The 26,898-nt window shown below is 41.5% G+C and overlaps 1 protein-coding gene across 1 annotated transcript in view; it reads right to left on the bottom strand.

Annotated features, from left to right (window-relative positions):
• Positions 1-6,957: 6,957 nt before the first annotated feature.
• The window catches only part of LOC136865213 (UDP-glucosyltransferase 2), a 62,718-nt gene continuing 42,777 nt past the window's right edge, over positions 6,958-26,898 (bottom strand). Inside the window, exon 5 of the mRNA XM_067142393.2 lies at positions 6,958-7,946. Coding sequence (XP_066998494.2) covers positions 7,667-7,946 — 280 coding nt within the window. The 3' untranslated portion in view covers positions 6,958-7,666. The remainder of the gene's footprint in view (positions 7,947-26,898) is intronic.

The raw sequence follows: 26,898 nt of genomic DNA on the forward strand, positions 1-26,898 counted from the left end.
TATTTATTTCAAATAAAAGTTACTTGTTTGAGAGCGGCCATGTTTGCATTTCATGAGTCTGGCTGTCTCGTGGGAACGAGCTCCCCGTGTCGAGCCGACCGCAAGCTCGTGAAACTCCGGGACACTTCGGTGGACTTCGAATATTCAACAATTTTTCAAATTCAAGGAATTCTTCATAACGAGAGATTTTGGCAAGACAGTAAATACAGAAATAAAGAATCTAAATTATTCTTAAACCCTACGTGAAGACAGAACACCCAGGGTAAATATAAATGCAGTTAAGCCTAGAGACGAATCCGCGTCCGACCCGCGGACTACCGACACGTGCCAAGGTCGAGGGATGAAGAAAACCCGCGAAACGCCCGGACAGATATAATTTATGTCGCCTGTTGCGAGTATGGGAAAATTATGAAATTAACACCGAAACAAATCGTAAGTCTGTCCGAAGTTATGGAACAAATTTCAGGAAAATCGGTCTATTGGATGCGGAGTTAGCATATTACACAACCAAGCTTCATGGTGTGAGTAGCGTCATCCCATAGAGTATAAAAGAAATCTCCCTTCGTATATTTTACGGTCTCTGTTTGGTTACTGGAGCGGCGGAGCCCGCGTCACTCGTCAGCAGAAAAGTGTGAAAATTTGGTCTCCAAATAACTTATTACATGTTCGTGGCTATGGTTCAAATATACTGTTAGAAGCGGAAGATGATTTTCTGAACTGACGCTAATGGAAACTTTGAAGGTTTAGAAGTAATTTAATTTCTCTCGGTATTCAGTGTGTGTCTGTTAAAGAGGGGTTTGGAGTTAGCAACTGTGTCTGGTTTCTTATCTGTTGGAACACCTGGCCGTAGTCGGGCGAGAAAGGGACAGTCTTGCGAATGCAGTGCACGTGATCATTTGAGAAGAATGCTCGTCGCCTGGTAAACATTTTGAAAGTGCGTTGTAGAGTGTTGTGTCATTTAAGTTACATGTGTAAATATAAGAATAAATCCCAGATAGCCATGGGAGGCTAAAATAAACGAGGTTTGCTGGCTGATGCAGCCAGAATCCAGGACGATGGCTACGATCGTAGGTCTGTGAATATTTTGTATCAATGTTGTAGTTAGATTATTGTTAGTCCCTACCGTTTTTCATTGCATGTGTTGGGTTGATATTTTGTGATGATCAGGAAAAGGTATTATATTTCTGATCAGCGTGTGAAAATGTTTAGTGTTGTAAAATTTACATCAAGCAAACTATAAAATGCGACGTTTAAATATTGTGTTAATATTCTTCGAGATATTGTCCGAATTGATGAAATTTAGAAAGGTGATAATGATAACGTAGTCGTGGCGAATGTCTTAATTTCGAATATCGTTTGAATTCAGTACATTTTTGTCGAAATAATAATAATAATAATAATAATAATAATAATAATAATAATAATAATAATAATAATAATAATAATAATATCTACCGCGGGATAGAATTTTCCTATGTAAAAAAGTGGATTTAACAAGTATGTTCTACAAGGTTTGTGGGTGTCTAGAAAATTCCAGTGAAATCAGATGTATGTTTTATTCATGGGAAGTAAAAATTTTGTGACATCGTGTATGTCGATGATATGGAAAATCACGGTGTGTTGTTGTCTTCTTGAGGTCCGAAAGTTGTAGTAACAGTAAAATAAAAAAGGTATATTTTTATAAAAGTTGTTTGTCACGAGAGGATCTTAAAATATAAGAAATGGATTGAGAGCGAAGAATTTATATGTGTGGAGATAATAGTTGTAGAAATGTTGAAGGAAAAGGGAGCCTGGATTTTACGTAATACCTCCATGAGAAGGCGATGAGAATGAATTTTTGAGACAGGCCATATTTGCCGAGGAAGAATGTTTGAGACAGGCTGTATATTAAATGTGAGATTTATGTGGCAGGCTGTAGTATATTCCGCTAACAATCCGAAAGCTGGGACCTGGAGAAGGTTGGTTCGAGGATTATTGTGTGAGGCACAGTAAATTTCAAGTAAGATCCCAAGTGAAAAACGATTCTGGTGAAGATTGCAAATCTTGGTAGTAAAAATCAAGTGACTAGTTACGTAAATTCAGTATAATGAAAGTTAGAAAAATATGACTCGAGGATAGAAGAGCATTTTGAATACACGATTGGTGTTATTTGACTGTAATGACAAGTTTCCAATCAGTAAAGTTCATAAATTACAAGGCGGTAATTTATCATTAAATCGGAAACATTGTGGGATGAGATATTGGACGTTTTTAAAGTAATATGTTTGGCTGTGTAAATTTATTGAATTTCGTTTCACTGGGTAGTCATGGATATGAATATTTGGAAAATGACGGTAGGCGATTTGAGGGCTTCATCCTAAAACTACTGTGTGGAGTTCTTTGGTGGTGATGATTATTATTGGGCGATAGTCAAGTAGTGTCAGACGTGTGTTGGAAGTCATTATTCTTTCCTAAACTTCATTGCGCATGCTGAGATCGTGTTTGAGTTGTTGATTGTTCGCCATGCGATATTTATTTTCAATTTCACGCTTAGTAACAAGATAGGGACTTAGTGCATTTTCCGACTTGCGTTCGTTCTTTTGCAAGATTTGTTTCGTTGTGTGTTATTAGTTTCGACCAGATTTACAGCTAAAAATATCAGAGTTTGTTTGAAATTTCGATTTCGCCTGATATGCTAGGGGAAGCGTGTACGACCCAATTTCCGCTCGACAATAGATTTAGGACGTCACATGTTATCCTAGGAGTATAATGATGATGAGACGTCCTAGTTCACGCTCAACGATAGAATTAGGAAGGTATGTGTACATAGAGGTTAGTGTTAGGGTGTACAGACGTTAAGTAGGCCCGACGATAGGTCTAGGATGTCAGCTGCACATACTCAAGTCTTAGATTAGATGTTTTTGCGAAGTGGCCTGATCGAAGGTAATGTCTGCAGTAGTACACGCAATGTGAAGAGTGTTAGTTCGGTAATCACGAGGCCAAGCTTGTGTGCAGCCCTCAACAGCTGGAAGGTGTTTACTTGAGATTATGGAGCCACTATCGGCATATGAGGGTTGTCCAATATTGGATACAGAGCTAGCGGTGATTCACTGAAGTTTGTCATGCGTATTTGAGCTTAATTAACTTCAGTATTTCATTTTATTTTACGGACCTAATTGTTTTGTCGTTCTGACGTCCGTTTTTGCTTTGGCAGCATGCGTGCTGACACTCAGCGTATGTATGTGAGACTTGAGTTACGAATGCAGATTCGATTCGTCAGCCGGTAATATATTTTATTTTCAATCTTTGTCGTTCTTTCATTTTTATACGTAGTTGAGTTCGATCAATTGATAACTTTGTAGGTAGTGTGTTGGGATAAACAATAAGTAGAAGAATCTGTGTTGGTAGTCATTGTTAAGTAGGAAAGAATTCTGTAAACTTTTTTTATTTTACCATGTGGACTTGTAATTTTATTCGTAACGTAACCATTTATAACCTGAAAATCGGTTTGATAATAATGTTTTTCAAGTGATTTACCACGTTTTAATTAACTTCAGTGTTTGGCATTTCTTCTAAATGCGTGATGAGTAAGTGTTTCCTGCATTTCGCAGTTTTGCTCCTTCAGAACGACGTAACGTATGATCCTCGCGGATCGTGTTGTTGTTGGTTCCTTCTGAACAGCTGTTTGGGGTGATGCACGTTTAGCATCGGGATTATTTTATAACTTAAGGGTGCCGTGAAATTACAAATACATGGTGGAATTTTGTTTCAATTGTGACTGCTGCTACTTACTTGTAGTGAACACCATGCTTTCCAATAATATTTCGCAACCTACCCAAAGCAACTGATAGTCAACTTGGTTCATTTAAGGGTCCATTCGGCGGGTGTTCCGTATCCGAAAGGGTATTCGACTGGTGGATAACCTTAATTAAGAGTAAATCAGGCGTTCTACTTGTTGAAGTTCAGATTTTCCACGGATCGTGTGGATTAATTCTCAGTTATCGTTTGGATTAATAGGTACCCGATTTTTTAGGTTTTCCTTTCATTTTTTTTTCAGTTTCGCCGACCATTAATTTATGAGATTCCTATTTTCTCCGAAGAAAATTTTTCGATATTATAATAAATGAATTAACGCTATGCAATGTGACTGCGTTTGAAACATTCAATAATTAATAATTATTTTTTATATAAATAACAATTTTTTGTGCCATTAAGAATTTCATAAAAGTAAGTAAGCACATATTTGTTCCTCATTTCATGTAGTTAGGCTCTCTTCTGAACCACATCGTTTGGTTACGATCGTGACCGAAACATTCCCGCAACGACCCCAAGATTTAAGAGTTCAATATTGCTCTGCTGTAGCAGCTGTGGCCGACCAACGATGGAATGGTGAGTCAAGGGTTCAATATCGTTACAAACAATGTCATGTACAACAGGATTTTATGATTCTCATTAAATATTTGCTAATTAAGAATATCTGGACGCTAAATCAGCATTTGCTCACTGTTATTATATAATAACATAAGAAGTCATATCATATAATTTAAAATAATAAATATCTTCTTCTGCATAATTAGTTCCACTACGTAGGGGTGGCTGATGCGTTCTTCTTCCATAAGAGTTTGTCTTGTACCATTTCCTCCACATGTCTGCGAACGTTCATTTTTCCATCAATCAATCAATCAATCAATCAATCAATCAATCAATCAATCAATCAATCAATCAATCAATCAATCAATCAATCAATCAATCAATCAATCAATCAATCAATCAATCAATCAATCAATCAATCAATCAATCAATCAATCAATCAATCAATCAATCAATCACCATTGATCTGCATTTAGGCCTACTCATCTTTTCCGCTAGTGGCAAATCCAGCACCCTGCTTCCTACATGTCGTCTTATATTATGTGGTCGTAGCATCTGAGTGGAGTTTCTTTGACTTTTTCAGACATTTGCATCGCTTATAGGCTTCCTCTTACCACCTCGATCCCTACTTTATCCACCCTTATATGTCCAGCTGAAAACCTCAATGTTCTCATCTCTGCTACATCCAACTTGTCACCCCAATTTCTTGGGCTAGGTTTCTGTACCGTAAATAAAGCTGTTTTGATTACTGTCTTGTGGATCTTTCCCTTCAATTTGCCACATTTCTGTTACACAACGCACTGGACTCATTCATTCTGTTCCACTACACGGATTATATTATCATCTTCATTTCTTCCTCCAGTCCCCCATCTTGTTGGATAAATGAACCAAGACTGCTGAGTGTGTTATTTGTTAGGGTCTCTATTCCATTCATCTTCACACCGGATTCCTTAAAGCTTATACTAAATAATATTTTGAAATCTTGAATCTAGTGGGAAAGTTAATTTGTTTCCCATTGGCATGCCTTATAGTGCTCCTTGTAATTGGTATGTCGATGTGTGCAAAATTGAACTTCTAGTATCCAAATCTTCCCTTTACTCGTGTTTAAGTTTTTTCTGTAGTATAGGCAGAATTTCAGTCATTTTGAATAGAGATGGGTTCACTGCAACGCTTATTGCAATTGTTAATGCCACGAAGATTGTCAGCCCATATGTACACTCCGTAGAGGTGACTTGTCTTCAAATTTTGATTTGCTGCAATTAGGCTGCCTGCATGTCAATTTCGAAGTTACATTTTGCTGTGCCAGTTGGCAGAGAACCCAACTCTAATTTTGTATTAATGTTTCTGGCTGAACACCAGATTTGTCATCAGAGAACTTTCACATGCTAGCATAATACTGTATGGTGCCACGAATGGTCTATTTTCTGCCTTTGGAAAGTTAGACTACCTCTGCCGGGTTTGAACCCACGGTTTCATGCTCCAAAGACATAGCGAAAAAGTATTAAAGCACGGATGTTCGTGTAACGAGGAATAACAAGAATCCTTATTTTGTTATTAACTTACCTTTGGACCAAATTAATCGCCTCTGGACTTATCTGCTAAAGAATAAACTTTTCTCACAATAACACGTTTTCAACACGTACCAATGACAACGCTTAGTATGTTGTGCTAAACAGAAAACTGATAGTTCTTAAACCAGGAACCTGTGTCCGGATGTGAATAGTTTGGGGACTGTTGGACGTCAGAGTTTGACAGCACTTCGGATATGGTGACGAGCGTGCGTTCCGCATGGTGCCGAGAAACATCAACCGACTGAATAACAACATAACATCGAAAAGTAAATTACAAGAGGGGCTCAAATTTTTGACCAGAAACTTGATGACAAAGCGTACATCGACGGTACATTGATTGGCGTACGTCGTCAAAGACACGTAGTTTTGTGCTCAGTGTTTCAGTCGCTGCATGTATCCGTGCAATCAGCTCATGCTCTTGTATACCATATCCTTGGAAGTATCCCGGAAGTGTGAGATCTGGTGACCCTGGTGGCACTCAAACAACGCATTTCTAGGTGTGGGTTCCCTCTCGATGAGTGATAACTTTACGTTCCGCACAACTTATTCTTTTCTTCTTTTTCTACCGCTTTTTCCCACACCTGTGGGGTCGCGGGTGCGAACTGCGTCGCACATGTGGATTTGGCCCTGTTTCACGGCCGCATATCCTTCCTGCCGCCAGCCCTCTATGGAGGGATGTAATCACAATTGCGTGTTTCTGTGGTGGCTGGTAGTGTAGTGTGTTGTGTGAATTTGAAGAGGAGAGTGTTGGGACGGACACAAAAATCCAGTCCGCGAGCCAGAAGAATTAATCGGAAGCGATTAAAATCCCCGACCTGGCCGGGAATCGAACCCGGGACCCTCTGAACTGAAGGCCAGTACGCTGACCATTCAGCCAACGAGTCGGACTTTACCGTTCAGCACAACAAACTAAGTATTATCGGTGTTATTTTAAATAGACCTCTATAAACTATTAGCCAAAGTTACATTTTATATTTTTCATTTTATTTTATTTAAGGAATCTGAAGTAGTTCATTTGATTGGACGAAACATGATATTTTGTGTTTCATATAGTTTTTATTTAAACTCATGATTGTCTTAACATTTTGCATATGTTATAGAGTTATACTCTTATTGTTAACAATAATCAACACAAAGTACACTGCTTATAACCAGATATTGCCTATTTAGACAATATAGTTTCATCCATCAGGTACGCTTTTACAGGTACGCTTTTAACTATTCCACCACAGGTAAATGCTGTGCTCACGGAAAGGATCCACCAGAAACAATGAATGATTTTCATGTCCCAGAATGATGGTTAAATAATAATAATAATAATAATAATAATAATAATAATAATAATAATAATAATAATAATAATAATAATAATAATAATAATAATAATAATAATAATAATAATAGTATGTGGCCTCAGCTACCGGATATTCAGGTGGCCTGCATACCAATTTCGATGATCTGATTTGTTGCTGTCATCTAGTAGCGAAGTTGATCTCTACCGGACGGTTCCAAATGCTGATTTAATTTTGTCGAGAGGACCCAGAGCTCGTCTCCAAAGATCCTTAACATGCACCGACGTACGAAAATTCTTGCTCGCACTACATCAACTGGGATCGAACCCGTGAATTATGAGTCGAATACTCCACCAAGACAATTAAAAAGGGAAAAGGAAAAAGTTGGAATTTCATCCACTTGATGGAAGTCCAACGGCACTCACAGTCATCATTGTTTCCGGAGGCTAATTTTCAATTGTCTTTTTCTTTCCTTGTCTTTTTCTTTCCTAAAGCAATTATCTTTTTGATTGCAAACAGGAAGATGGCAAATGCACCTCCAGTGACTAGGAACAACACTGCTATGACGTCTAGTAGAAGATACTGATACGGTGGCATGTCTATCGCTGCAGAACGTAGATGAGGGGCTCCTTTGTGTCTCAATACGTATTCCGTCCAGTATATGGCTGTCTCCAATGGTGCTTGTGGTCGATCTCTGAACAGTTTTGATAAACGTTCTGCATTCTGGCGATAACTGCAAAGAGAAACAGTAATATGATATCACAGGAAATGCACAATAACTTAAAATCTACTTGCCAGATTTTACAACATTGTCAGTATACTGCTCAAAAAGAGACATTTAGTCAAGACTACAATGCACGATAGCATAGTGGGTTGGTGATCGGACAATTAAGAAAATAACGTGTCCTGTTGACATAATAGATGGCTTCACTCTCATCGGGTTTCGGCTGACAGGTACGAGTGCCTCAGTTCTAAGTGTGTGTGAAGGTGGGTATGCGTGGAGTGCAGCGATTACAAGTCACGACTGATCGTGCGCACCGAGGTAGGAAATCAGGGAAGCAGTTGTCGTCGAACGAAGCCACTCAAGCACTTTCACTGATTCAAGAAAGCTACTCGCTGAGGTACGTTGCCAACATGCTAGAGGTTGCTTAGAATACGATATCATAAAAGTGGAAATGTTTGCAGGATACTGGAGGTGTTGCTAGACTGCCTACAGCAGGCCAGCAAAGGAAAATAACTCCAAGATACGACGACTTTCTGCGCCTACAAACTCTCCTAAACCACTAAGTTACTGCACTACAGGTAGACCTACAGCAGGCATTCGGAATATGATATCGTGTCCATACACTCAGAAACAGTCTTCGAGAGACCAATTTAAGAGCCCGACGGCCCGTTCAAGAACCTGCACTAGACAGACGACATCATGGGAGGAGACTGCAGTTAGCTAGAAACTTTCTACACTGGCAGTTAAGACACTGGTGTCCTGTGCTGTTCTCGAATGAATCCCGTTTCGCGTTATATCATTCAGATAGTCGGCTGCGAGCCTGCAGAAGACGCTATGTGCGATTTCATCTGACAGCTGTACAATCTACCACTGTTTATGGTGGTGGATCTGTAATGGTTTGGCTAGGCATACTGTAAGTCTTGACAAGGAAACAATCTCCTGATCATTCACATTGAATCCTTAACTGCTCGACAGTATATTAACTAGATCTTAGTGCCACACGTCACGTGATACACCTTGGAAAAAATTGTCGTATTTATGCATGATAATGCTTGAGTGCATGATGCCAACATAATTCGGAGATTTCTGCACGAGCACAATGTGCAACGAATGAAGTAGCCGTCCAGAAGTCCCAACTTGAATCCAATCAAACAAGTCTAGAATCAATTGGAGCAACACATCCGAGCGAAAAATCCACCGTTCCAAGTACTACAAATCCTTGAAGAAGCCCTTCTGGAATAGTTGGGACGTTCGCCTCAACCTAACCTGCTGTGTTTTGTCAAAAGCATGAGAAGGCGTTGTGAAGCTGTTATCCATGCAAGGAGTGGCAGCTCTCATTATCGAGACACTTCATTACCACGATATAGATATAGGAACAGGGATCAATTTGTTTATGACACGTTCTGTAACAACATCGTGTATGAGATAGTGATCATACAGTGAGAAACAGGCTTCGAGAGGCCAATTTAAGAACCTGACGATCCGTTCAAGAACCTGCACTGGACAGATGAAATCGTTCCTTTTTACAACTGGCTTTACGTCGCACCGACACAGATTGGCCTTATGGCGACGATGGGACAGGAAAAGGCTAGAAGTGGGAAGGAAGCGACCGTGACTTTAATTAATTTACACTCCCAACATTTGCCTGGTGTGAAAATGGAAAACCACGGAAAACCATAGTTAGGGCTGCCAGCATTGGGGTTCAAACCCACTATTTCCAAAACACAAGCTCACAGCTACGCGCCCATCTCGCTCGGTGATTTTGATTTCAGTTCTTAATTGCCGCAAAGAAAGTGATTTATTTTCACTGCCTGTCTGTTTTTCATTCGATATGCAATAGTTATACAAAAGTCTGCTTTCCTCAGTTGGTCTATAAAAGTGAGATGTGGTCTTCCTCTTTGCTTCCTTCCCCCCAGCCTACCTTCCATTATGTCCTGTACCTAGCCTCCACGTCGTAGCGTGAGTCTATCCAGGCAAGTCCTATTTAGCTCAGCTGCCTGAGAACTACTCTTCCTTCACCAACTCTGTTAACTATTTGAGCATTTGTGACTCGATCTTTCGAAAGGTTCTTAAGCAGCGCCTCCACCACCACATCTCAAATGCCTGAATTCGACTTCTTAGGTTCGAGTTCAGTATCCACGTTTCACCTGTATACAACCATATTGATCAAACAAACAATAGAACAAATCACTTCCTGAGCTCATTGCGCAGTTGGTTAGAATATTCTAGCTTTTGTAGAACTCTGGTCTTGCCATTTTAAGTCGCATCTTGACATCCTCGTTGACAGCAGTTGTCCTACCCAGACATTTAAAAGAAGATACTTGCTGAAGTGTACCACCATGAATGCACATTTTAAAATCTTTCCTCGCTTCGCATACTAGGGTGATTTTTATGTTTGTTATATTGTTTTTCATTGCGTTTTTCCAGATCCAAAATACATTTAGCAATACGTGTATGTTGGCTACATTGTTTCTTTCCCATAGATTAATTTAACGTTTGTATTACCTTTACCGAGCTTGATAGCTGCAGTCGCTTAAGTGCGGCCAGTATCCGGTATTCGTGATACAGTAGGTTCGAACCACACTGTCGGCAGCCCTGAAAATGGTTTTCCGTGGTTTCCCATTTTCACACCAGGCAAATGCTGGGGCTGTACCTTAATTAAGGCCATGGCCGCTTCCTTCCCACTCCTAGCCCTTTCCTGTCCCATCGTCGCCGTAAGACCTATCTGTGTCGGTGCGACGTAAAACAACTAGCCAAAAAAAATACGGTATCAAGAGGTAAAGGAGGTTTTTAACCGAAAAATATTTTTTAATAGTTAGGAATATTTTGTGGCTGCGTTATATCGGGTCGTAATTTGAAAATCTTTTACTGCTTCCTAACTTTGTTCTGGACTTTACTGAAGTTATATCATCATAATTTACCATCTCGCATATAGAATTACGATACATTCTATAAACAGAAAATTAATATGCTAAAATAAGATATTGATGAATAACTGTGTAAGCATTTCTTTACAAAAATAACTGAAGATACATTTTACTTCTTGAGCAATAAGAAAATAATGTAATATCATTCAAATTCAATTTCCATAAAATGCAAATTCATGTCTTAAAATATATAAGAAAAATGCTATTATTGCAACATTTCATTATAACCAATTATTATAAAATTAACACATTTTTACAGAAATATCTTATAAAAAATATGAACGTATCGCATCTTCCTCGAAAATATATAAATAAAATAAACGTACGGTAAAATAATATTATAATAATTATTATAAATATATAATAAAATAATATTGCCATATTTCTACCCATCTCCAAACTGTCTTAAGACTGCACGATATTGCTTGAACTATTGCTTGGGGGACCATGTGAGCCTCCCACATGCCAATAATACGGCCTCGATTCACCTGTGATAAGATAGGAGCCATCTTACAATGTTACAGTATGACGAAATGTAGGCCGGAATACACACTACCTATTCACTCCCCCTCCTTTTCGGTACTGGGGTGGCCTTCAACACTGCCATTTCACTCTCTCCCCTCCTTTTCAGTACTGGAGTGGGGCAGTGTTGATTCTTTATATCAGGACACCATTAATGTGCGTGCGTGTACACATGCTAAAAGTATTTTTCATTGTAGAAGGTAGGGAAGAAAGAAATAACAGCTGGGTCACCAATGACCCAGCCGCGGTCGAGTGCTAAAAGTAGGAAAGATCACAATGTGAAGGTAAAGTTGGAATTCAAAGAGGACAAATTGGGGCAAATATTATTTTATAGGAAGGGGGGTTAGGGGTTGGAATACTTATCAAGGGAAATGTTCAATAAATTTCCAATTTCTTTACTATAAGAAAGACTAGGAAAACAACACATAGGGAATCTGACGCCTGGGCGATTGCCATAAATGCAGATCACTAGTGATTGATTGATTGATTGATTGATTGATTGATTGATTGATTGATTGATTGATTGATTGATTGATTGATTGATTGATTGATTGATTGATTGATTGATTGATTGAACCAGATTATATTCTGAAGTAGAGCATTTGACAAAATTCTTTTTTATTTTATTGCATTAATTGAAAATGTAGGATTGTTCATGCTTTATGTCGCAAAGAGTGTGATTATCCATAATATATCATCATCATCATCTGTTTACCCTCCAGGTTCGGTTTTTCCTTCGGACTTAGCGAGGGATCCCACCTCTACCTCCGCAAGGGCAGTGTCCTAGAGTTTCAGACTCTTGGTCGGGGGATACAACTGGGGAGTATGACCAGTACCTCGCCCAGGCGGCCTCACCTGCTATGCTGAACAGGGGCCTTGTGGAGGGATGGGAAGATTGGAAGGGATAGGCAAAGAAGAGGGAAGGAAGCGGCCGTGGCCTTAAGTTAGGTACCATCCCGGCATTCGCCTGGAGGAGAAGTGGGAAACCACGGAAAACCACTTCCAGAATGGCTGAGGTGGGAATCGAACCCACCTCTACTCAGTTGACCTCCCGAGGCTGAGTGGACCCCGTTCCAGCCCTCGTACCACTTTTCAAATTTTCGTGGCAGAGCCGGGAATCGAACCCGGGCCTCCGGGGGTGGCAGCTAATCACGCTAACCACTACACCACAGAGGCGGACATCCATAATATATAGTAATTAAATTTATGTGGCATATGTAAAGCTATTCGTGGGGTGGTGTTTCCCCAGTATATCGTGGCTATCACGGGAGTTGGCATATGCCTTTCCTCCTCGATCTCTTTCGTAATATAAGGCACATACAAGAGTAACCAAGACGTTAGAGTGTAGTAAACTACGTATGTTTTTAACTGGTGTACTTTCGAGCCGTATTCTGCAATACTGACCGGTGGTTCCTAGAAGAACTAGGCTGCGTACTTGGGGTGAGATGTCTGTGCCTAACATGGTCGTTACAGTTTGTGAACTGATAACGGTTGGCTAATTAGTTTCAATACCAAACAACCCCCGTGCGAAGAGCGGGCGTATCCGCTATAAAAAATAAATCGTAAAGCGATGCAATGCTGAAGCAAGTACAGTCGAACCTCGATATCTCGAGTCACCTCAGGAACTAAACGTTATTTAGACTTATCGAATCTTCGAGATATAGTTAATATCGATTTTGAGCATGCATAGCACATAATCGAATCATGTGTATCTACGGGCTTATACTGATCATATTATGTTTAACAGTACTTAAATTATACAAACAAACTCTATTTTACGGCATCTCTTTAATTATAACCCTTATTATAGTAACTTTTAGAAGACAGTGCATACAGTAGTGAAATAAGGAAAATACCTCCGTTAACATTTTTCGAAAAAAATCCCTTAGTCTCTTTTGTTTGTTACGGTTAACCTCTCGTCAATACCTCGCAGCTGAGATTCGTAAATGGAGCTTGTCATCCGCGACTTCGAGGGTTGATTTCGTACTTGACCGGTAATAAATTCACTCCCGAGAAACAGTGAGGCTTCACCGGTTTTCCGATCACTAGAAGTTTTAGTTTTTCGGTTCCCGTCCTATTAGCTCCCAGCATCACTGTAACTCCTTCTTTACTTGTTAACTGTTCCTCACAAACCACAAATGCCGTATTGCACAGTTAATGTTGCAAAAATTCGAGTTACAGTGTATTTTTTGCTTCAAGGAAGGAAATGTGTGCTTCGAGAAATCGAGAAATTTGTGTAACCGAATTTGGAGTAGAGAAACAAATACACGTGAAGAATAGGACAAACGATCGGGAAATGTAAGTTACTTCGAGATACTTGAAAATTCAAGTAATGGAGGTTTGAGATATCGATTTTCGACTGCAGTTGTCATACCAGTGTCGATCAATATCTTGCTTTTGTATGGCCTTTACGTCAATTTGCTGGGTCAGTACTTCACTTATCCGACTGAATGGTCAGTGTAGTCACCTTCGGTTCAGAGGGCCTCGGTTTATATTCCTCGCCGGGTCGGAGATTTTAACATTAATTGGTTATTTCCCCTTGCTCGGGGACTGGGTCTTTATAACGTCTCAAACTTTGTTTAAACTCACACACCACACACAGAACTATCCTCCGCTACAAAAACACACAATTCCCATTAGGGAAGATGCCATCCACCCTCATTGGAGGGTCTGCCTTACAAGGCGAGCCAAACATGTCCTTGGACACTCCCGGCACTAAAAGCCATTCGGTAAAAAAAAAAACAGTACCTCATATGGGTTTGAAACAGTTTTACGGCCATATGTCCTTCCTGACATCAACCCCATGCGGAGGGATGTATTAACTACTACCTGCAGTACCCGGCGTTGCCCGGATAGTTTCTGAATGTTTACCTTTAAGATTTGCATTACCAGTTAGTTATATGTGAAGTGAATATTTATAGAATTCCGTTTTGGCTTGCAGATTGATATGTTACGATCTATTACGTAGTTTTAGAATAATTTAGATGTGTTTGATTTCAAGTTTTAGATTATCTAATTTTCGAGTAAAACTTTGTCCTTATGGAAGCTCGAATCGACTGGAAAGTATTTGATCCTGTCAAAAATTAATAAGTGATAACTATATGTATTTAGCCGTCGCACTATAGATACGATGTACAGGATTTCAACTGTCAATGAGACTGTCTCCCTCTCGCCCCCACCCCTAAGAGATAAAGATCTGGATTGTCACCATTCAGCTCAGTGACCCCAAAACTGTAGATTCGACACTATTTTCGAATATTTTTATATATCTCATTCCCCTCCTACACCCACCCCAAAGGGGGCTGAACATGAACTTGAAAAAATTCGGAGTTTCACTATTCATTCCAGCAACCACGAAAACTATGGATTCGATACTATTCTAGATTATTTTTATAATTTACCCGCCTCGCCCCCTGCCTGCAACGGTGCTAGGGGTTTCTTACCCCCACGCGGTTTGTCTCCTGATACTAAGTCATAAGTGTACTAAATTTTGTTGAAATCGCTCGAGTGGTTTAGGAGGAGATTTAATATATATTTACAAACAAACAATGACATTTATATATATTATTTTTGTACTTCACCCCCATTCCATCCCCCCCCCTCCCGAGGGGAGTCCTATGAGTGTCTTAAACAACAGTATATTTTATTCCAGATAGTAAGTCACATGTGTACCAATTTTGGTTGGCAGCTTTGACCCAAACGTACATGCATAATCTCGCTGCTGTAAAATCCTGGAGCTGACGTTGCCATGGTTTTCGGGCTCGTAGATCTTACAGCGTTTTGTTCTTTGCGTCAAGGGGCTTAAAATGAGCTTTGTCTTGTCCTGGTACGACAAATTCGATTTCGCCTATATTTGCCTATTATTTTTATATCTACCTCCGTCGCCCCGCACCTCGAATTGTTTTCAAAACTACGGGGCAAAGAGAGTTGTATTCTTATCCTTCCAGGCAGACCTGCACTTGAATATCTCAGTGACGATGATGTATACAAATGCCCAAGTATACCGTTGTGCGCAGAGAAATAACAGCTACAGGAAAGTAAAACACAAATCGGTTATCAAAATGACGACAAAATATAGAACACATACGCTGTGTACACTAATTTTCGTACTTTGATTGTTTTATGAAATACTAGAAAGTATTGACACATTGTAATAGAAGTCTATACCAAAGTGCACTTGAAATTCAAGAATAGTTTTACTTACACTAAATATTGCATGGTAATCTACGTTAAAATGAAATTTCAGGCATAGGCTTAAGTTTTTCTTCTTTATTAAGAAGGGAAATACCTTAAATCTTCAAATTTTATATTTTTTTTTTTTTCGTGTGGCTATTTCTAGCCGAGTGCAGCCCTTGTAAGGCAGACCCTCCGATGAGGGTGGGCGGCATCTGTCATGTGTAAGTAACTGCGTGTTATTGTGATGGAGGATAGTGTTATGTGTGGTGTGTGAGTTGCAGGAATGTTGGGGACAACACAAACACCCAGCCCCTGGGCCATTGGAATTAACCAATTAAGGTTAAAATCCCCGACCCGGCCGGGAATCGAACCCGGGACCCTCTGAACCGAAGTTCAGTACGCTGACCATTCAGCCAACGAGTCGGACAATTTTATATTGATATAGTAAATAAAATAACTCTAATGGAAATGCATTCAAGAACATCTCGAAGGAATACACATGTATCTGTTCCAACACCAGAAGAAATAGGCGGTTTGTGGGACTGATCGGTACGTCCAGTCCGTGGGACATCGAGAACATCAACTGCAACGTACTGTGTGGAGCGGATATCTTAGTAAGAATTGTAACCACCCCATATGGCCACTCATTCAGCGATTCTGCACACATCCAGGGTTGCCAGATTTTTCTGAACGAAACTGGGATTTTTCGAAATCTAGATGTATGTCCACCCCTCAGTTTCCTGATACGGGTTGGGGGTTGAGGTGGGATGAAATTGTATGGCGTCCTTTTTTAAGGCCGGTTGCTCTTCCTGATGCCAATCTCACTGGAAGGAATCTGCTGTGGACCAACATCATTCTCATGAGAGCCGACGGTGAGGTTCGAACCCACTCGTCTCCCAAATGCAGAGTTTGACTCCATAGCCGTAGTGTGTTGACGCAAGTGGCCACTTCGCTCGGTTTGCGAAACCTAGATAATACCCTAATTGTAAGACATAAACTTCCTCAAATTATCAACTAAATTGTGAGTTCAGACGGTCTGTGATAAGACACTTTTTCTAATGACTGCAGAACAATAAGGCGAGTGGTGCCCTTCAACATACGATCACAGTGCCCTACTTTGTGTGTTAAAAACCCGTTTGGATTCGGCCAAGATTATGTGTTATTCAATTCATTTCCAAAAGTGTATAAATGTGAAAAGTGGTGAGCAGGAGTCTTTAAAATTGAATTACCGAGCTCGATAGCTGCAGTCACTTAAGTGCGGCCAATATCCAGTAATCGGGAGATAGTAGGTTCGAATCCCACTGTCGGCAGCCCTGAAGATGGTTTTCCGTTGTTTCCCATTTTCGCAACAGGCACATGCTGGGGCTGTACCTTAATTAAGGCCACGGACGCTTCCTTCCCGCTCCTAGCCCCTTCCTATCCCATCGTCGCCATAAGACCGATCTGTGTCGGTGAGACGTAAAGCAACGTGTAAAAATTTAATTACCGTTTAGACTCCTCCTATTGCCCATTCATGTAAGGGTATAAATATTTCTAACCAGTGCTTTCAACAATAGGTATCTGAAGTTGCTAAAATTGGGTTAAAATGTCATAGGCTAAATTAAAGTTCTGGGAATCAAGTCTATTTGAGCTCCTTGTCCAGTTTTGAGTGATAAGAAGTTATTTGAAAGACTAATATAATTCATTTCTACACAATGGTATAGTTTTAACATAATTGAGTAGGCGTAAAGCGCGTATTTTTATTATATTTTTCCTTCATATTGCCTCTGTATTAAATCTATAAATCTGTATACACAAAAATAGACGTGTGTGGACCCATATTTCACCTTGCAGCCAAAACTACCCACCGCAGACCACATGTGTGGTAGTAGCCCCCAGATTCCCTTCGTGCACTATAATTGTTGCCTGTCGGTAGCTGTGGTGGATTGGTAGATGTGGGGGTTGAAAGTGGCCAACTATATTAAAAAATAGCTTGCATCCGGGAGATAGTGGGTTCAAACCCCCCCACTGTCGGAAGCCCTGAAGATGGTTTTCCGTGGTTTACCATTTTCACACTAGGTAAATGCTGGGGCTGTACCTTAAATAAGGCCACGGCCGCTTCCTTCCCACGCCTAGCCCTTCCTCGTCCCATTGTCATCATAGGACCTATCTTTATCAGTGCGGCATAAAGCCTATTAAAAAATATATATATAAAAAACTAGACGCGTGTGCCCGTATGTTTCACCTTGAAGCCAGAAATACCCACCCAGACCACTGGTGTCTGTATGTGGTAATAGCCTCGAGTCTGCCAATGTGCACTATAGTGGTTGTGTGTATGTAGCAATGGTGGTGTGGGAGATATGGGGATTAAAACTGGACGACAGTATATCAAAATAGACGTGTGTATTCGTATATTTCATCTTGCAGCCTCAACTATCCATCGCAGACCTGTTGTTTTTGTGTGTGGAAGTAACCTCGAGTCTTCCGTCGTACACTCTAGTGGTTGCATTTCTGTAGCTGTGGTGGTGTGGAAGATGTGGGGCTTGAAATGGGCTGACTTCGTCATTGAATGTATTAAAATGAATGAGGATGCACTGGACTGATCGGAGTGAGAATATACTCTAGATGGCTGTGATGTGTACTCATTGGTTTTATATATCTTTGATTCATGTCGCGGGAGTATGGTGATCTTAGAACCAGAAGTTGGCTGCTTGAGTACATGTGTATTTTCTGTAATTATTGAATATAAAGAAGATACTGAAACAGCTCCTTAACAATGATAAGCAAAGGAATAGAAAATTCAGCTTTCATACCAAGAATTTCATTGATCTCAAATGATATGTCATTTTGTTTCAAACGATTACAATTTCCAGTGATACACTGACTGACAGAGCAAATGCAACACCAAGAAGGAGTGGTTCGAAAGGGATGAAAGTTGAGGAAAAAACAGAGACGGCACGGACGAGTAATTGATGTTTATTTCAAACCGATATGCAGGTTACACAATGCGCACGGCATCGACTCAGTAGAATGTAGGACCACCGCGAGCGGCGATGCACGCAGAAACACGTCGAGGTACAGAGTCAATAAGAGTGCGGATGGTGTCCTGAGGGATGGTTCTCCATTCTCTGTCAACCATTTGCCACAGTTGGTCGTCCGTACGAGGCTGGGGCAGAGTTTGCAAACGGCGTCCAATGAGATCCCACACGTGTTCGATTGGTGAGAGATCCGGAGAGTACGCTGGCCACGGAAGCATCTGTACACCTCGTAGAGCCTGTTGGGAGATGCGAGCAGTGTGTGGGCGGCCATTATCCTGCTGAAACAGAGCATTGGGCAGCCCCTGAAGGTACGGGAGTGCCACCGGCCGCAGCACATGCTGCACGTAGCGGTGGGCATTTAACGTGCCTTGAATACGCACTAGAGGTGACGTGGAATCATACGCAATAGCGCCCCAAACCATGATGCCGCGTTGTCTAGCGGTAGGGTGCTCCACAGTTACTGCCGGATTTGACCTTTCTCCACGCCGACGCCACACTCGTCTGCGGTGACTATCACTGACAGAACAGAAGCGTGACTCATCGGAGAACACGACGTTCCGGCATTCCCTCATCCAAGTCGCTCTAGCCCGGCACCATGCCAGGCGTGCACGTCTATGCTGTGGAGTCAATGGTAGTCTTCTGAGCGGACGCCGGGAGTGCAGGCCTCCTTCAACCAATCGACGGGAAATTGTTCTGGTCGATATTGGAACAGCCAGGGTGTCTTGCACATGCTGAAGAATGGCGGTTGACGTGGCGTGCGGGGCTGCCACCGCTTGGCGGCGGATGCGCCGATCCTCGCGTGCTGACGTCACTCGGGCTGCGCCTGGACCCCTCGCACGTGCCACATGTCCCTGCGCCAACCATCTTCGCCACAGGCGCTGCACCGTGGACACATCCCTATGGGTATCGGCTGCGATTTGACGAAGCGACCAACCTGCCCTTCTCAGCCTGATCACCATACCCATCGTAAAGTCGTCTGTCTGCTGGAAATGCCTCCGTTGACGGCGGCCTGGCATTCTTAGCTATACACGTGTCCTGTGGCACAGGACAACACGTTCTACAATGACTGTCGGCTGAGAAATCACGGTACGAAGTGGGCCATTCGCCAACGCCGTGTCCCATTTATCGTTCGCTACGTGCGCAGCACAGCAGCGCATTTCACATCATGAGCATACCTCAGTGACGTCAGTCTACCCTGCAATTGGCATAAAGTTCTGACCACTCCTTCTTGGTGTTGCATTTGCTCTGTCAGTCTGTATTACATAATAGTAAGACTATCAATAAGGTTCATGATAAACGTTCCACAATTGTGGAGTTTAATTTGACGGATTCCTGTTTCACACATGGTCTGTAGCTGAGGTGGTGTGGGAGATGTGGAGCTTGACATTGGCTGACTTCGTCATTGAATGTATTAAAATGAGTGAGTATGTACTGGAATGATAGGAGTGAGAATGTACTGTAGATGGCTGTGATGGCTGCTCTACGTTCCTTTCTCCCGTGTACCGAGCTCGATAGCTGCCGTCGCTTAAGTGCGGCCAGTATCCAGTATTCGGGAGATAGTAGGTTCGAACCCCACTGTCGGCAGCCCTGAAAATGGTTTTCCGTGGTTTCCCATTTTCACACCAGGCAAATGCTGGGGCTGTACCTTAATTAAGGCCACGGCCGCTTCCTTCCCACTCCCAGCCCTTTCCTGTTCTATCGTCGCCGTAAGACCTATCTGTGTCGGTGCGACGTATAACAACTAGGAGAAAAACTTTCTCCCGTGTCGGAAAAGAGGAAAATCTGTTTATACCTAGGCCAGACAACAAGACATGAAATGTATTGAATAAGAATGTATTTTTATGAAACGACTTAGAATTTGCAATAAAATTAGAAATCACTTAGATCATGGACGACCGAGCTCGATAGATGCAGTCGCTTAAGAGCGGCCAGTATCCAGTATTCGGGAGATAGTAGGTTCGAACCCCACTGTCGACAGCCCTGAAGATGGTTTTCCGTGGTTTCACATTTTCACACCAGGCAAATGCTGGGGCTGTACCTTAATTAAGGCCACGGACACTTCCTTCCCACTCCTAGCCCTTTCCTGTCCCATCGTCGCCGTAAGACCTATCTGTGTCGGCGCGGCGTAAAAGAAAATAGCAAAAAAAAAGATCATGGACGTTTTGTATGGGATGCAGGACTTGATTTAATGATCGAGAATAAGGTGGAAAAGTACACACTGCAGTATCAAACAGATCACTCTCCTTCTCTCATTGTTTTGGTGTCAACGATTGGCTATAATGGTCTGTACACGGATAAATAGATTCGTTAGTCTAATTCTTTTTGTACCGGGCGAGTTGGCCGTGCGCGAAGAGGCGCGCGGCTATGAGCTTGCATCCGGGAGTTAGTAGGTTCGAATCCCACTATCGGCAGCCCTGAAAATGGTTTTCCGTGGTTTCCCATTTTCACACCAGGAAAATGCTGGGGCTGTACCTTAATTAAGGCCACGACCGCTTCCTTCCAACTCCTAGGCCTTGCCTATCCCATCGTCGCCATAAGACCTATCTGTGTCGGTGCGACGTAAAGCCCATAGCAACCAAAAAAAAAATCTTCTTGTTCTTGTTCACTTTGTATTGTTGATCGGAGTGCATCGGTGCCTGTTCCCGCACTCGCGTTGTGGTTGCTAGACAGTTGACAGCTGTGTTGGGGGCACATAAAACGCTCTTTCGATGAAACAGAGACTGCTTAAATTTAAAAATCATACCAATCAAATATTCAGAAATTACTTTTTCTTTGAAGACGTTGAGATTATTAGTGGTCAGGGATCACATTGTAATATGGATCACGTAAGCAAACAGAGGATGTTTCCATCACTTAACGGCTGCAGTGTTTACATTATCATACGCCTGAGAAAAATGTACGGTAGCTTTAGTTTATATCTCCGTAACACTGTATTGTTTTATCGTCTTACTTTCACTCTCGGATTAGGGAGGTAGCAACCGTGGCAGTGAGGAAGTCTACGGAAATCCATCTTCAGGCTGCCGAAGGAGCTGTTCGAACCGACCATTTACCGAACATATTCCTGAGGATGGTTTCCTGGAGGTGTTCGAGCCGACAATCTCCGAAATACAGCCGTGAAGATGGTTTTCTGGAGGTGTTCGAACTGACCATCTCCCGAATGCAGTCCTGAAGATGGCTTTCTGGAGGTGTTCGAACTGACCATCTCCCGAATGCAGTCCTGAAGATGGCTTTCTGGAGGTGTTCGAACTGACCATCTCCCGAATACAGTTCTGAAGATGGTTTTCTGGGGGTGTTCGAACTGACCATTTCCCGAACATAGTCCTGAAGATGGCTTTCTGGAGGTGTTCGAACTGACCATCTCCCGAATACAGTTCTGAAGATGGTTTTCTGGAGGTGTTCGAACTGACCATCTCCCGAATGCAGTCCTGAAGATGGCTTTCTGGAGGTGTTCGAACCGACCATTTCCCGAACATAGTCCTGAAGATGGCTTTCTGGAGGTGTTCGAACTGACCATCTCCCGAATACACTTCTGAAGATGGTTTTCTGGGGGTGTTCGAACCGACCATCTCCCGAATACAGCACTGATGGCTTTTCGTGGTTTGTCGTTTCCACGACACGGCCGATACCTTTTCAATCCTATCTCTTTCCCTTCCTTACGTTGCCGAAATCTTCGATATGTTAGCCGGACGTTAAATCACTAGCAGAATACGAGCTTTCAACTGCAGGACCAGCACTGCGAACCCAACTCTCTGGGTCGGTAACATTCACAGCTCATTGAGGAAGAGGGGGTGTTAACAGCTGCTGTAATGCGAGCCCATAAAAAACTCTTATAATAAAACATTTATACGGAATAGAGGCTACTTAGACTTGGACAAATGACATTGAAGACAAAGCCAATACCGGTCGGTACCTGTGTTTTGGTGAGAAGGGCATGACTCAAGGTCATGATAATAATAATAGTATTGGATTTACGCCCCACTAATTACTTTTACGGTTTTCGGAGACGCCGAGGTGCCACAGTTTATTCCCGCAGGAGTTCTTTTACGTACCAGTAAATATACCGACACGAGGCTGACGTATTTGAGCACCTTCAAATACCACCGGACTGAGCCAGGATCAAACCTGCCTAGCTGGGGTCAGAAGGACAGCGCCTCAACCGTCTGAGCCACTCAGTCCGGTAACTCAGGGTTATAAACGGTCACTAGCCTCTCACGAAGACGGCCGTGGTTTGAATGACGGTCAAAGCGTGAGGGAAAATCTCGTCCCTGTGGCATGTGTCCCTTGAAAAACTGGATGTTTTATGTCTTTGATCACGGTACCAACAGTCACATAAAACTATAAGCTTGATATTGGTAAACAATGATGGGTAGAACACTGAACCTCAGCGAGTAAATACCTCATCGCCTTGCCTAATATCCCTCGTTACCGCATCGTCTCGATCTTCTGCGGTTTCGCAATAGCCACTTAAACTTTGATGCTGCTTCGTTTTGAAATGTTTCCCAATAGACAAAAAAATTAAGTTTCCCATGAGAAGATATCAAGGCTAATAAGAGAACATAATATTGTGCATACTTTCACCTTATTTATACATAAGCATACGTGAATGTAGCTGATGATGACTACGAAGCAGTCGAAACATGTACTATTAATGCTTTTATAAAATTGCCAAAGGCAAATAAAGGTATCGATTAGGTGGCTAAATAATTCTTTGAATCCTTAATTGTCATATCGATACGGACATGAAGTGGATAGTTTGTTATCGTAAAGTGACCTCAAGACTCACGATAATATGAAGGAAATGAATGTGTTGAATAGAAATTCGAGATCTACTGACGACTGACTGAATAAAGCACAATAACGCAGGCATTTACTGGTATGCTTTCTTATTCGTAAGGGCATATTATACAATGGCGGTCACTAGTCTAACTACTCTTATTGTCCGGTATGACCATCCAACCTGCTGAGACCCACTGCTTGGGACTGACTTGAACTCCGTTAAAACACAGTCTTGGCGTGCCAGCAATGTTTAACACAATATTCACAGCACTGTACTTCGCTTGAAAGTACCCTGTTCCCTGGCTGAATGTCCAACATAGTGGCCTTCAGTTCAAAAATCTCTGGGTTCTATTCCCTGCTAGATCGGGGATTTTAACCACATCAGGCTTTTTAGTTCGGAGACTGGGTTTTTGTGCTGGTTTCAGTACACATCCTCCTTTACAAGTAAAACCCCACACTACCAACTACGTTAGAAACACACAGTAGTGAATACTGTGCATCCCTCCGCATAGGGTTGAGAGAGGCAACCCGCCATAAAACTGGGCATACTCTACATTAGTTCTGACTTTAGAAGTAACTGAGAAAAGGCTACGAAGAAGAAAACGAAGAAGTATTTACCTAGAATCAAATTGGTTTGCGTATTTGAAACTTGTTGCCGTGCAGGCAAGGAAATACCGGCGAAATTGTAATAAGCGAAACGTTGTATGCAATACTTGTAGTATACATTTTTGATATTTTTTTTCAATTTTGATATGATTTGAGGAATCCGAATGTGTCTATCTGATTGGGAAGATCATGTTATTCTGTGTTTAATTACGTTTGACTAATGCAATCAAGCAATTTTTTGTTTATATCATAAAATTGTGCGCCTCTGTGGTGTAGTGCTTAGTGTGATTAGCTGCCATCCCCGCATGCCCGGGTTCGATTCCCGGCTCTGCCACGAAATGTGAAAAGTGGTACAAGGACTGAAACGGGATTCACTCAGCTTCGGGAGTCAACTGAGCAGAGGGGGTTCGATTTCTACCTCAACCATTGTCGAAGTCGTTTTCCGTGGTTTCCCACTTCTTCTCCAGGCAAATGCCGGGATGGTACCTATCTTAAGTCCACGGCCACTTACTTCCCTCTTCCTTGCCTGTCCCTTCCAATCCGACATCCACAGAAGTCCCCTGTTCAGCACAGCAGTCGAGGCCACATGGCCGAGATACTGGTCCTCCTCAAAAGTTGTATCTATCAACCAAATATCTCACGCTCCAGGACACCGCCCTTTAGGCGGCAGAGGTGGGATCCCGTACTGATTCCGGGGAATAAACCAACCCTGGAGGGTAAACGGATTAAGTATAATTAAAATCTTATAAATAAACTTGTAGGGGGTCCGCTGTCTGTAATTTCGTTTGTTTTGCCAATTTTGCAAATATTTATCCGTTTTAGGTCAACTCAAGACCGAATCGGCGGTTTTTACTTTTCGTGTCTGTTTGTCTGTTTGTTTGTTTGTTCCACCATCACGGCAAAACGGCTGGATAGATTTCAACCAAACTTCATATTTGGAGTATACTCACCGCGAGGAAGGTATCTATATGCATTACATTTTAAAATAATTGATTAGACGGGGATTTATAGGAAAACCAGAACGGTTTTCCTCCATTTTCTCTTATACTATTGATTTTCTGTAAACTCCGTGGACCGTATGTGAAACGTCTCTTCATTATAAACAACTTTCGTTATGTTCATAATTTACCTTACTATTCAAAAGAGGGAGAAATTTACTATTTTATGCGGGTATCATGGTCTGCGTGTGTGACCGACAGACCGACAACGAACGTACAGGTTGCCATGGCAACGTCTCTGCTTGCCAGTAAGGAAGTAACGTATTGCCATTTTCCTCATCATACCTTCAAATTCATGGTTGTTTCTTGGGTAGAAGGCAAGAGAGAGCGTCAATCGGCCATTCTGCGGGATATTGGCGGAATATCGTTGGAGTTTATAACCGTCCTCGAATAGCTTAAGTAATAACACCATTGGCTATCTTATCTGTTGACCTAAGAATGCCTGCGCCTAAATTTCTCCTCTCTTACCTCTTTCTTATATCCATAACTCACACCAGCATATTTTATTGAGGGGCATTTGATTTTTCAATATATTCACTCGGTATTCACATATTTGTCGTCATCCGACTGTCCTCAGTTTTTATCCATTTTCTTTTAATTCCAACTTCCTTTACTGAATTATCTTCCTTAATTACACCGTATGTATGCGAGTGCTAATCCCGAAAGCTTGACACTCTTTCCTTTGAGGAAATATTCTAAGCTATGCAAATGTATAACTTTCGGCCCCGGAAAATATCGAAATATGGATGCAATTTTAACGACGGTGCACACCTTCGTTTCGGGATAATTGGTGGCTAATCTGTAAGTCTTATCACAAATCAGAAAGCACAATTGCCCTTCATTTTGGAGAGATCTACAACTTTGGTCCTATGAATTTTTATAGTATTTCTATTCTTTATACGTTAAATAGAGCTGAATTTCTCGATTTCAAGTTAATTTTGTACTTTCACACGTATATGTTAACATTAATTTGGCACACTTATAGGAAAGATAGAATCATGACATTCGGCACGCACATTGACATGACCAATGGCAATGTGATAGCCAAATTTTATGATTCTATCTGTCACACGAATCTCACAAATATAAAGTAGTAAGCTAAAACTGTACAAAAATTCACACCCCATGATTGTAACTCAATCTAATTAAAAGTAATAAACTTTATTGTTAGGTTCCGTATTGAGTTGAGACTATGCTTAAAGTAAATACAAAATTTTAATAATCCACCTTCTCAATACTAAAAAATCATTTGATGTTTTTACAAAAACATTACAATGACGTTAAAAGGTACTAGTTTCGGTCCACTGTGGACCATCATCAGCCTAGCCAAATTACAACAGTAAAAGACATAGTGATAAACATAGTATGGAGAAATGAGAGAGGATCTAAAAGGATGGGATGGTGGTGGAATGACAGATAAAAGTGAAAAAACCGTATTTGCGAATAATGATAAAAGTAACAGAAGTGTTCACAATGACAAATAAAATCTTGTGAAGTCACGTAAAAACTCTTGATGAGATAGTCTTTGGTTGGCAGTTGCTCATGTGTTGTACGATTGACATATATAACTACGTATATGCTTCTAGAAAGTTGTAGATGTAAGTTCCACTTTTGCGTAGAGGGAAGAATTGTCCGATGAGACTAGCACCAGATTAAAATTGACAAAGTTGAACCTGTTTCTATGGTGGAATTAAAGACTTTCTGTGTTATACAGAAGTAGTCTCAGTTCAATCGGGACCCCAATGAACCTGGGGAAAGAAGATGGTACTAACGCGGGTAATCGGATAGAGAACAAGCGAGGCACCGGAAAATATAAACGATGACTCACCTTGCGCTGCGTGGAACAAACTTGCTGGATTGAATGCAACTTACGGAGTGAGCGTAGAGCGGAGTAGATCAGCAGGAAAGGGGTAGGTGAATACGGAGGGGAGGAATGACG

Source organism: Anabrus simplex, chromosome 1, assembly GCF_040414725.1.
Source record: "Anabrus simplex isolate iqAnaSimp1 chromosome 1, ASM4041472v1, whole genome shotgun sequence".
In the NCBI taxonomy this organism is placed as follows: Eukaryota; Metazoa; Arthropoda; class Insecta; order Orthoptera; family Tettigoniidae; genus Anabrus; species Anabrus simplex.